This window comes from Mus pahari, unplaced genomic scaffold, assembly GCF_900095145.1.
Source record: "Mus pahari unplaced genomic scaffold, PAHARI_EIJ_v1.1 scaffold_11326_1, whole genome shotgun sequence".
NCBI lineage: Eukaryota > Metazoa > Chordata > Mammalia > Rodentia > Muridae > Mus > Mus pahari.
The window spans coordinates 1988-14654 of NW_018392105.1; the positions used below are offsets into that span (position 1 = coordinate 1988).

Below are 12667 nucleotides of genomic sequence, written 5' to 3' on the forward strand. Positions count from 1 at the left end.
ATGATCATTTTGATGTGTTCTTGTATTCCGTTTCTAAGAATTTTATTGAGTATTTTTGCATTGATATTCATAAAGGAGATTGTTCTGAAGTTCTCTTTCTTTGTTGGATCTTTGTGTGGTTTAGGTATCAGAGTAATTGTGNCTTCATAGAATGGATTGGGTAGAGTACCTTTTGTTTCTATTTTGTGGAACAGTTTGAGGAGAGATGTAATAATTTCTTCTTTAAAGGTCTGATAGAACTCTCCACTAAACTCATCTGGTCCTAGGCTTCTTTTGGTTTGAAGACTATTAATGATTTTTTCTTTTTCCTTAGGGGAATTGGGACTATTAAGATCGTTAACCTCATCCTGATTTAATTTTGGTACCTGGTTATCTGTCTAGGAAGTTCTCCATTTCTTCCAGGTTGTCCAGTTCTGTTCAGTATAGCCTTTTGTAGTAGGATCTGATGATGTTCTGGATTTCCTCAAGATCTGTTATTATATCTCCTCTTTCATTTCTTATTTTGTTATTTAAGATTCTGTCCTGGTTCCCTTTAGTTAGTCTGGCTAAGGGCTTATCTATCTTGATGATTTTCTCAAAGAACTAGCTCCTGGTTTGGTTAATTCTTTTAATAGTTCATTTTGTTTTCACTTGGTTGATTTCAGCCCTAAGTTTGATTATTTCCTGCTGTCTAATCCTCTTGGGTGAATTTGCTTCCTTTTGTTCTAGAGCTTCCAGGTGTGCTGTCAGACTGATAGTGTATTCTCTCTCTATTTTCTTTTTGGAGGCACTCAGAGCTATGAGTTTTCCTCTTAGGACTGCTTTCCTTGTGTCCTATAAGTTTTGGTATGTTGTGGCTTCATTTTCGTTAAACTTTAAAAAGTCTTTTATTTCTTTCTTTATTTCTTCCTTGACCAAGTTATCATTGAGTAGAGTGCTATTCAGTTTCCACATGAATGTTGACTTTGTATTATTTATGCTGTTATTGAAGATCAGCCTTAGTCTGTGGTGATCTGATAAGATGCATGGGATAATTTCAATATTTTTATATCTGTCAAGGCCTGTTTTTGTGACCGATTGTATTGTCAGTTTTGGAGGAGGTACCACGAGGTGCTGAGCAGAAGGTATATCCTTTGTTTTTAGAATAAAATGTTATGCAGGTACCTGTTAAATCCTTTAGTTTCATAACTTCTCTTAGTGTCCATGTGTCTCTGTTTAGTTTCTGTTTCCAGGATCTGTCCATTGGTGAGAGTGGGGTATTGAAATCCCTCACTATTTTTGTGTGAGGAGCAATGTGTGCTTTAAGCTTTACTAAAGTTTCTTTAATGAATGTGGCTTCCCTTGCANTTGGAGCATAGATATTCAGGATTGAGAGTTCATCTTGGAAGATTTTATCTTTGATGATTATGAAGTGCCCCTCCTTGTCTTTTTTGATAATTTTTGGTTGTAAGTCAATTTTATTTGATATTATAATGGCTACTCCAGCTTGTTTCTTCAGACCATTTGCTTGGAAAATTGTTTTCCAGCCTTTTACTCTTTGGTAGTGTCTGTCTTTGTCCCTGAGGTGGGTTTACTGTAAGCAGGAAAATGTTGGGTCCTGTTTGTGTAGCCAGTCTGTTAGTCTATGTCTTTTTATTGGGGAATTGAATCCATTGATGTTAAGAGAAATCAAAGAAAAGTAAATTTTGTTTCCTTTCCTTTTTGTTGTTAAAGTTGGGATTCTGTTCTTGTTGCTGTCTTCTTTTGGTTTTGATGAGGGATTACTTTCTTGCTTTTTCTGGAGTGTAGCTTCAATCTTAGTGCTTGTGTTTTCCCTTTATTATCCTTCGAAGGGCTAGATTCATGGAAAGACATTGTGTGAATTTGGTTTTGTCATGGAATACTTTGGTTTCTCCATCTATGGTAACTGAGAGTTTAGCTGGGTATAGTAGCCTGGGCTGGCATTTGTGTTCTCTTAGTGTCTGTACAAAATCTGTGCAGGATCGTCTAGCTTTCATTGTCTCTGGCAAGAAATCTGGACTAATTCTAATAGGCCTGACTTTATATGTTACTTGAACTTTTTCTCATACTGCTTTTAATATTCTGTCTTTATTTGGTGCATTTGTTGTTCTGATGATTTATGTGTCAGGAGAAATTTCTTTTCTGGTCCAGTCTATTTGGAGTTCTGTAGGCTTCTTATATGATCACGGGCATCTCTTTCTTTAGGTTTGGGAAGTTTTTTTCTATAATTTTGTTGAAGATATTTCCTGGCCCTTTAAGTTGAAAATCTTCATTCTCATCTACTCCTATTATCTGTAGGTTTGGTCTTCTCATTGTGTGCTGGATTACCTGGATGTTTTGAGTTAGGATCTTTTTGCATTTTCTTTTATTGTTGTCTCCATGTTCCCTATGGAATCTTATGTATCCAAGTGTTTCTCTTCCGTCTCTTGTATTCTGTTGCTGATGTTCACATCTATGGTTCCTGATTTCTTTCCTAGTGTTTCTATCTCCAGAATTGTCCCCCTTTGGGTTTTCTTTATTGTCTCTTCTTCCATTTTCAGATCCTGAATGGTCTTGTTCAATTCCATCCCCTGTTTAGTTGTTTTCCTGTAATTCTTTAAGGGATTTTTGTGTTTCTTCTAGCTGNTTAGCAGTGTTTTCCTGTAGTTCTTTAAGGGATTTTTGTGTTTCTTCTACCTGTTTAGCAACGTTTTCACGTAATTCTTTTAGTGATTTTGGGGTTTCTTCTACCTGTTTAGCCGTGTTTGTCTGTAGTTCATAAAGGCTTCTACCTGTTTTGTAGTGTTCTCCTATAATTCCTTGAGGGATTTTTTTTTGTGCTTCCTCTTTAAGGGCTTCTACCTGTTTAGCAGTTTTCTTCTGTATTTCTTTGAGTGAGTTATTAATGTCCTACTGGAAATCTTCTACCACCATCATGAGATATGATTTTAAATCTGCATCTTGCTTTTCAGGTATGTTGGGGTATCCAGGACCAGCTGTTCTGGGCATACTGGATTCTGATGTTGCCCAGTGTTCTTGGTTTCTGTTAGTAAGATTCTTACATTTGCCTTTTGCCATCTGGAAATCTCTGGTGTTAATGTTCAAGCTGTCTCTGACTGGAGTTTGATCTTCCTGTGATTCTGTTAGCCTCTGTCAGTACTCCTTGGAGTCCAACTCTCTCCTGAGTCCCAGGGTTCAGAACACTCTGTGCAGGCAAGCTCTTCTCTTGCAGGGAAGGTATCTAAAAGTCTGGAGCTTTGATCAATCTTCTGAGTCCTGGGGTCAGAGCACTCCCTGTAGGCTGACTCTCCTCTGGCAAGGAAGGTGCCCAGAGATCTGGGTCTCTGCTCTGCCTCCAGCCATTCCGAGGTGATCCCAAGGACCTGAGGTGTGGAGAATCCTCCAAAGTTCAGCGGCCTCTGCTGGGGTTCAGAAGAGAGATGCCGGGGGGTGGTTGGCCCCCACCAGGACTGGAACCCACCCTCTGGGTGGGCAGGGTTCCTTTGTCCCTATTCCAGCTGGCACAAGCCCCTCCAGAATTCTCTGGTGCTGATGTTGTGTTCCACTCACCCGTGATCCTGAGGACCTGCAGTGTGGAGAGTCCTCCAAAGTGCTCAGTGGCCTCTGCTGGGGTTCAGAAGAGAGATGCCGGGGGGTGGTTGGCCCCCACCAGGACTGGAACCCACCCTCTGGGTGGGCAGGGTTCCTTTGTCCCTATTCCAGCTGGCACAAGCCCCTCCAGAATTCTCTGGTGCTGATGTTGTGTTCCACTCACCCGTGATCCTGAGGACCTGCAGTGTGGAGAGTCCTCCAAAGTGCTCAGTGGCCTCTGCTGGGGTTCAGAAGAAATCTGGTGAGTTTAATTTCTATCTTTATTTCTTCCCTGACCTAGAGATCATTAAGTAGAAAGTTGTAAGATATCTATTCAGGCCCTTCTAGTTTTTAGAGTCTTTTCAGAATTTGGGTGTAATTCTGTTGGTTCTGCCTGTGCATGTTCCCTGACCATTTTACTTTGGAGCTTTTACTATTCATTCTTTGTTCTGTAGATTTTGTGTTTTGGTTATTGTGTAGCAGAAGGATTTTCTTTTCTGGTCCCGTCTCATTGGAGTTCTATAAGTTTCTTATATGTATTTAAACATCTCTTAATTTAACTTGGGAAACTGATTTTGTTGAGAATATTTTCTACGCTTTGGTATATTCAGCTTCATATATTTCTATTATTCTTAGGTTGGGTCTTTTCGTGGTTCTCAGATTTCTTGGTTGTTTTGCATCAGGCATTTTTTAGAATTAACCTTATATTTGACTGATATATCAATCTCTTCTACTATACCTTTTATGCCTGAGATTCCCTCTTCCTTCTCCTGTACTGTGTTGTTGATTCTTTCCTCTGTGGTTCCTGTTCTCTTTACTAAGTTTTCCATCTCCAGGATTCCTTCAGTTTATGTTTTCTTTATTGTTTGCATTTCCACTTTTAGGTCTTGAACAGTTTTACTTATTTCTTTTACCTGTTTAAATGTATTTTCCTGTATATCTTTAAGGAATTTATTTGTTTTCTCTTTAAAGATCTCTACTTGCATGATTGTATTTTTGAGGGCCTTTGACCATTTGAATGGCTTTGGCCCCAGCATGTTCCTGTTACATAAGGTATTGGGAGGGAGTAACCTTGGTTTTCCTGATCTGGCAGGCCTCTGATGAGTATCCTTCAGCTGTATGGTTCTGGAATTACAGGTCTTTATGGGTCAGGAGCTGCAGGTCAGATGAGGGTGTGCAGAGAGTTGTCAGAAGAGAGGTCCACCTGGGCTAGCAAGCTGGTCATGGTTGCTTGGCTTGTCCCAAAGGACTCAGTGAGCAGTGAAGATGGGTGGGGGAAGAGAAGGTAACCAGTGTGTTTAGGGATCTGCATGTCTGATGAATGAGGTCAGAGAGGTGGGGGGAGAATTATGGTACAGAGGGGATAGCAGGCTTCTCAGGTAAGCTGGACTTGCCCCTGAGGTCTCATGCAAGCAAGGAAGATCAGTGGTGGATAGGTAAGATTGACTTTATGGTTCAGGATCCTGAGGTGTGAGTATAGAGTTTTGAAATATTCACTTATAATCTGATATTTCTTTGGTGTTTTTGTAGTTCCTACCCATTCATTTATTCTCCTGTTAATTTGGAACATATCTTTCAATATATCCTTTAATATTGTTATTATTATTATTGTTGTTGTTGTTGTTATTAATTTTCTTTCTTTCTTTTTGTTATTTGGGTCTGTCAATCCTGTCTCTTTTCAAAGGCCTAGCAATTAGATAAATTTAGTATTTTGTTTCTCTTTGATTAATTTTAGCGCTGCTTTTTATTATTTCTCAATATTCTCTAGATTTGGATTAACTTGTTATTATTTCTCCATTTTTTGGACTTAAGTTCATTTATTTTTGGTCTCTTTCTGATTTTTTGAGGTAGGCAATTAGGTCTCTAGACTTCCCTTGCAGTACCAAGATAGCCATAATTGTTATGTTGATTTCATTTTCAGTCTGTTTATTTTATTTTGGTAAAATATTTATTATCGTTGGGCTGTTTTATTTTTATACAATTTCACGATTTTTTCTTTATTTATTTGTTCTTTGACCCATTTATCATTTAGTAGTGAGTTGTTTAAACTCCGCAAATTTTTTGTTCTTATAATATTTGCTTGATGTCCACTTAAAGTTTAGTTCATTATGGTCAGGTAGGACACTTGGAGACATTAGATCTTTTCTAATTTTTGTACCATTTGTTTTGTGTGCCAAATGTCCTCTAATGTATGTAGAGCCTAATGTGTCATCTCTGAAGTAACTGTAAAAAGTGAATGAAAGCACTTAAATGAAGTCCTGTCCATTTGAAATAGCTTGAAAAATAACACTGTAGAATGCTTCATCATGTAGATTAACAAGGACCATTGTGACAAGATTCTAAAAACTCAGGCAGAATTAGATAGACATGTTAGATACTGTTAAATTAATTTAAATATTTCGTACATTGTAATGGAAATGAACAACAGAGTCCCTAGAAAGTCCCTAGAACAGGACAGGATAATTACAAGAGATTCATTTGACAGGAGATTAATATTTTGATGAAAAATAATTGAAAAATTAAACACTTTAATTCACAGGCAAGTTGTCAGATGATTTGAAAAGCTAATGACTACACAGTTCTCTAAAGAAGTTATACAAATGACCAATAAATATGTGAAAACATATCTAAGATCTTTAGCGAATTGCAAAATGCTAATGCTTTCTACACTGAAATTCCATATTACTAAGCAGACCAGCTGTTTTGATGAAGAGTACTATAACAAATGATTTTAATGACGCACAGAATGTAAAAAGCCATAGATTTTCTGATGAGAATATGTAGTGTTTATATCCCAGTGAAATCTAATTGTATCTGAAAGTACAAGTACCAGCCAAATGGTCCATCTAATCTGTAACTGGGAAACATACCAAAGATATTAAAATTAGCATCCTATAGACCTTCATGTAGATAAGAGTATGAATCAAACCATCCAAAAGACATGGATTGATCTTTTATCCTCATTGTCAGACAATTGCATAATGGATTTATAACATATGTATACATGATTTTTTTTTAATTCAGCCATAAAAAGACCAAAATATGCCAGTTTCAGGAAGGTTGATGACACCAATTGTCTTTTTAAAAATAAAGAAGAGTTATCAGGAAAATATTTACTCCAATTTTCAGATTGTAACATTTTCCATTATATATACATGTCATTGAGAAATGTAGGGTGTATTTGGGAAAGAATATACTAAACAGACTTGGAAATAGAAAACAGATGAAGAAATGGGAGGTAAAACAACAACTATCACATTTTCTCTTGTAGGCTAAGATATATGGACTGTATTTGTGTGTATTCATATGTGCCTGTGTGTATGATTTTGTGTGTGTGTGTTCACATGTGTTTGTATCAGTTCAGACATGGAAATGGAAGTTAAAAATGTGATTATTTTTTGCTAAGAACTTAAAAGCAATTGAAAGATGAATGACTGAAAAACATAAGTTTGTACAACTGTGTACAATAGGAAATATGCAAAAAAACCTTTTGGTATCTACTTTCTTTTAAAATGAAAACATTCTAATACTATCTCAAAAGTAAAGAGAAAAAGTTAAAGAAATATTCAAAATTAGTAAAAATCTATGTTAAATATGTATACACATAGAAGTAACATTTTAAAAAAAGAATATGTTGTCCGCATGTATTTAGGTACACATAAATATATATGTATATAAAAATAATTTATAAGTAAAGGCATCCCAACTTTGAAACAGTGAAAGGGGTGAAGATATGAAAGTGTTTCAAGGGAGGACAGGGGAATGTAATTTAGATCATAATCTCAAATATAATCAGATTGTAATCTCAAAAAATAAAAAGTACTTTTAATATATTTAATTGTTCTTTTGTTATTACATGGAACAATTTGAATTGTATTGTTGACAGTTCTTTGATGATCTAGTAGAATTTTGTCCAGCTAAGTGCATTTTTGTGTTATAAAAGTAGAGATGATGACACTTAGTGAGAAATGTTAGCTGAATTATGTAAAATATAAATTTTAATAAGGGAAAGCAACTGTAGCATACATAGGCTTTTATTTACTATCATTGAAAATAGGTTCTTTTGTCATACAGTACATTTATATAATTACAGTACAGTCATACAGTACAGTCATACAATTACAGTTTCCCCTCCCTAAATTCCTCCTCGTTCCCTTCAACTACTCTTCTCCCTCAAGTCCATACTCCTTCCCCCTGTTTCCTCTGTAGATAAGAGTAACTCTATAAGAGACAAACTGCAGATAGGACTAAACAGGATACAAAAACTCATGGCAAACAATCTTACATTAAGGTTGGACAACACAATCCAGGAGTAGGAATAGTATAACAAAAACATACAAAGCAGTCAGAGACACACCTATTCATACCCTTAGGAGTCGCAGAAAAAAAGCACCACAATAATACTCATAACATAGGAAAAGGACCTTGTGCAAACCCATGTGGGCCCTGTGCTTGTAGTTTCCTTCCTTCTTTGTGAGCCCTATTAGTTAATTGTGTGGGTCTGTTTTCTTGGTGTGCTCTATCCCCCATGAAACCTATAGTCTTGGCTCTCCCACATTCATTGGATTCCCTGTTCAGCGTCTTTGGTGAAAGTATATACTTTAAAAAAAAAACAAAAAAACCATAGTGGCAGTTTCAGAAAGTATGCACTGTACTACACATTCTGCACATTAGAATTCCAAATTTTTCCTTGAATGATGAATTTATTCTTTATCAACTCTGATTCTGTCTATCATAGGCATGACTTTCTGCTTCTGTTTACTCCCCTGAGGTTTTCAAAAGGAGATAAAATATAGAAGTGATTTCTAGAAACAAATTGTTATAAATAACATCAACATTGAAGGAACTTAATGTTGTAGGTGAAGAAATACATCAACAAAAACAATAGGAATTGAGGAATGAGGGAGAAATCATGTTTTAGAACTCCACATGAAGCTGTGTATATAATGATGGAGTACAAAAGACCAGATAATATTTGGTCATCATACTTGGACAAATGCTTAGAAATGGCATGATAGTTGCTTCTCACTATATTGGAAAGCACATTGAGTGCTTGAAGATTCTGCACACGGGTGTTGTTTTGAGTAGTTTAAATAAGACATAGTGACTGCTCTGGAGTGGTCTGGTCTGTGTTTGCAATTTTGCCCATACTTCTCTTAGAGAAGGAAGCATATCATGGCTCATGTGTCTTGAGCTTTCTAGAGATTTTGATGTTTTTGTGAAATCCATTCATTAGTGAGATCGAATGTGGTCATAAAAATGGCTTGTTGAGATTGCTATTTTGCTCAAAAGGATCTCTCCTCGGAGGAACTCAAACCAGGGCCTTGAATGAAATCATAGCACCCAAGGCAGGTGAATATTTTTCTCATAAGATATTTTGAAAACTTTTTGTCACCTGAACGTCAAAAGCAGCTGCAGAACCTGAGGCCAGGGTGTTTTCTATTCCTCTTGAGAGTTTGGAACAAACTGGAGAGAAAGAAACTGAGGGTTATTTGTGCCCTCTTCAGCCACAAGCATAATAAAAGCAGACATACATGCATAATTATACATATGACATGTTTGTTTGAGTAACACCCTTGGTTCTTGCACAATTCAGACTTTCAGTGTGACTGATCTACAGATGATGTTCACTTCTATTTTTATAGCTTTGCTCCTGAAGCTTTCTCTTCTGTGCAGTTCAACTGAAAACATGTGCCTTTGGAGAGTAAAATTCAGTGAAATCTGTGATGGTGACTTGCCCCAAGACTGTGCTTTTGTCCTTTACACAGAAGTGGATCCTGCACCAAAAGACTTTTTCAAGTATCTCTTTAAATCGTGGTGAGTTCCCCTTGCAATTCTGTTTTCTACCTCATGATTCTCATAGACACCGTATCAGAGCTTTCTACATGGGACAACCAACTTCTTCTTAGAGCCAGAACTGTAGAAAGTTGACACAGTGTATTTGAGGATTTTTCTGAACACTAATTTTGCATTCTTTAATGGCTCAGTCTCTATTTGTGTCTCTTTGTATTAAACTCTCTCTTACAATTATCTCAACTAAGAGACATAGTACTTTCGAAATTGATTCCTTAAAGATTCCTGGTTCTTGAAACTTTGCACTTAATGGAGTCAAGTTATCTTTGTAGAGATTCAGTTGAAACCAATGCAGTGAGCAAATAGTAGTAGGTTGTAGAAAAGTGCTCTTGTAAGTGTCTATTACTGCAACTCTTGCTGGCATACTGAGACTAAATTTTGTGCAAGAGTTCTGCTATATTCTGTTAGGATCGATGTTTTGCAAAGACCAAACCTACTCCTTCTATAGCTTGCACACCATCATTTTAAATGCATCATATTTGGACATGCTACTTAATATAGTATTAAGACCTCAGAAAGATAAGATACTTTTAGACTTTCTATTTGTGAGGTACCTCATTGTGAGGAATTATCTGTCCACAATAGGTAGTATGATTTTATCAGATTGTCTTTTCTCTTGATAGAAAAATACAGGAAACTGAAATCTTGGCTGATTTCTTTCCCTGACAAATCCTAGAATGATGGGATTAGTAATGAGGCAAATCATTGACAGCAGCACTAAAGCATCTCACACTAGTTCAGCTCTACTCCTGTTGAGAATGTTTGCATCTTAACATTTGTTTGCATGGTGTCTTGTGCTTATTTTAATTTTCTGACAGTGATGTCACATTTACATATATTTTCAAATATCCCATATTTTTTATGACCATGTGCATTATACTCACTTTAATACTGATTGTCAACAGCTAAAATTTATTCTGTCTTGAATTCATGTGTGAAGTATTTGGACTTTCATTTGTGGAAACTTTTAGTATGCATCTTTTGGTGGGTGTAAAAATTTCACATTAATGACATTCATTTTCAGTTTTAACAATATTATGCACATTTATTAGGAACTAGTGTAGTACAGTTGTGGAGAATAAAGCAAACCTTGTTTCCAACCATCAGTAAGCCATGGTAACATTGACTTTGGGCTTTCCTCTGCTATTCTTCATTCCATTATCTTTACATCAGGATGAAGAATCGCTCAGCTCTCATTTCTCTTCAGAACTGGGCACTGAAAAGGTCTTTTGTAGTTGGAGAGCATGATTGGATCATGTGCCTTCCAAACCCAAGATGACATATCCCCCTGTGTGCTAGATTTATAAAGATTTCATAGCTGTTTTTAAAATCCTAAGATCATGAGAGGGCAATAAACTTAGAATAATGATAATACTTTCAAATATTTATACCTATAATTGTGTTTCTGCCAGCTAAATGGGAACTGTAAGTTGTAGTACTTGTAGTGATACCAAAAAGAAAACAAACAAAAAATAATGAGTATAAGTAGAAGTGCCTGAGACTACCAAAGGTTTCAAAGTATCAGTTATGTAAATTTTAGAATTTAAAATATCTACAAACTTCTTAAGTTTAAACTTAATCTTTCTGCTCTCTATTCCGTTATACAGCAGTGTGTCACAAGTTATAAATCAGTATGTTTTATATCATTCATAGCTGCTATACATGGCCAGTATAGTAATACATCCCACTAATATTTGAATATCTTATTTTCTAATAGAATTTATTTTTGTGTTAAGTAGTTAAAGATAAAATTGAAAATTCTTTTTCAGATTTTGGAATATAATACATATGGTTTTGTAATCTGAGGAAGACATAAATGTGAATGACTAAAATACATTTGTACCTGTCTACACTTTGTTTTATTTGATATTGACATAGTATAGTCTTGTGTATCAATTGTGTATAGTGATGTTATCATATATATATTTTTATGAAGGAAGTAAGATAATTATTGAAATAATTATAATTTAGTGATTCAAATTAGTTTTAAAATATGATTATTCACAAACACAAACCATGGAAATAATCTTATGGAAAAATTTTCTGTCTTTTGAAGAATATATATCTATACATACACAAAAGGGTCATCTTCCATTTTTTTTTACTATATCTACTACATATATTTATTTTTGAACTCTCATGTATAATATGAAATAGACAAGAGAATAAGAGCATTTGCAGAAGACAAGTGTAGGTGTCAGTGTTCTCTTGGGACAAAGAAAGACCACATTGGCAACTCTTCATAATAGAAACATACAATTTAGGCTTCCTTTCAGTTCAGAGATTTAGCCTATTATCATCATGGTGGAAAGCATGGTGGAATGCAGGCAAACATGTTGGTGGAGAGGTAGCAAAGTGACACTTCTACATCTATACTGACAGGCATCAGGAAGAGACATGTGACACTGGGGCTGGCTAGAACTTGTGAAACATCTAAGCATATCACCCATAACAGGCTTAATCCAACGGAACCACACCTATTTAAACAAGGTCACACTTCCTACTGGTGCCAACCCCTGAGGGCCTCATGAGGCAATTTCATTCAAATCATCACTAGAAGCTTGTACATTTGTAATTATAGATAGCCATGCACCAACACCAATGCTTATGGCATGTTTTTACCTAAAGATTTATATCCAGTATTTTCCTGCTGTATGTTTTAATGCACAATTCTGAAAATCTATATACCCTAATGTGAAATGATATAATATAACATTTAAATATATTCTGTTTTCAATTATTTATTAGATTTTTTTCATTTAATTTTCAAATGCTATCCCAAAAGTTCCCTATACCCTCTCCCTGCCCTATTCCCCTAACCACTCACTCCCACTTCTTGGCCTTGACGTTCCCCTGTACTGGGGCAAATAAAGTTTTCAAGTCCAAGGGCCTCTCTTCCCAATGATGGCTGACTAGGCCATCTTCTGCTACATATGTAGCTAGAGAAACAAGCTCTTAGGAGGTACTGGTTAGTTCATATTGTTGTTCCACCTATATTGTTGCAGACCCCTTCAGCTCCTTGGGTAATTTCTCTAGCTCCTCCATTGGGGTCCCTGTGTTCTATCCTATAGGTGACTGTGGGCATCCACTTCTGTATTTGCCAGGCACTGGCATAGCCTCACAAGAGACAGCTATATCAGGGTCCCTTCAGCAGAATCTTGCTGGCATATGCAATAATGTCTGCATTTGGTGGCTGATTCTGGGATGGACTCCCAGGTAGGGCAGTCTCTGGATGGTCCATCCTTTCGTGTTAGCTCCAAACTTT

General features: G+C 36.2%; 1 protein-coding gene across 1 annotated transcript in view; it reads left to right on the forward strand.

Moving 5' to 3' along the window:
* Positions 1-9169: 9169 nt before the first annotated feature.
* The window catches only part of LOC110314832 (vomeronasal type-2 receptor 116-like), a gene marked incomplete at its 3' end in the record, with an annotated part of 9754 nt that continues 6256 nt past the window's right edge, over positions 9170-12667 (forward strand). The window contains 1 exon segment of the mRNA XM_021189046.1: positions 9170-9366. Coding sequence (XP_021044705.1) covers positions 9170-9366 — 197 coding nt within the window.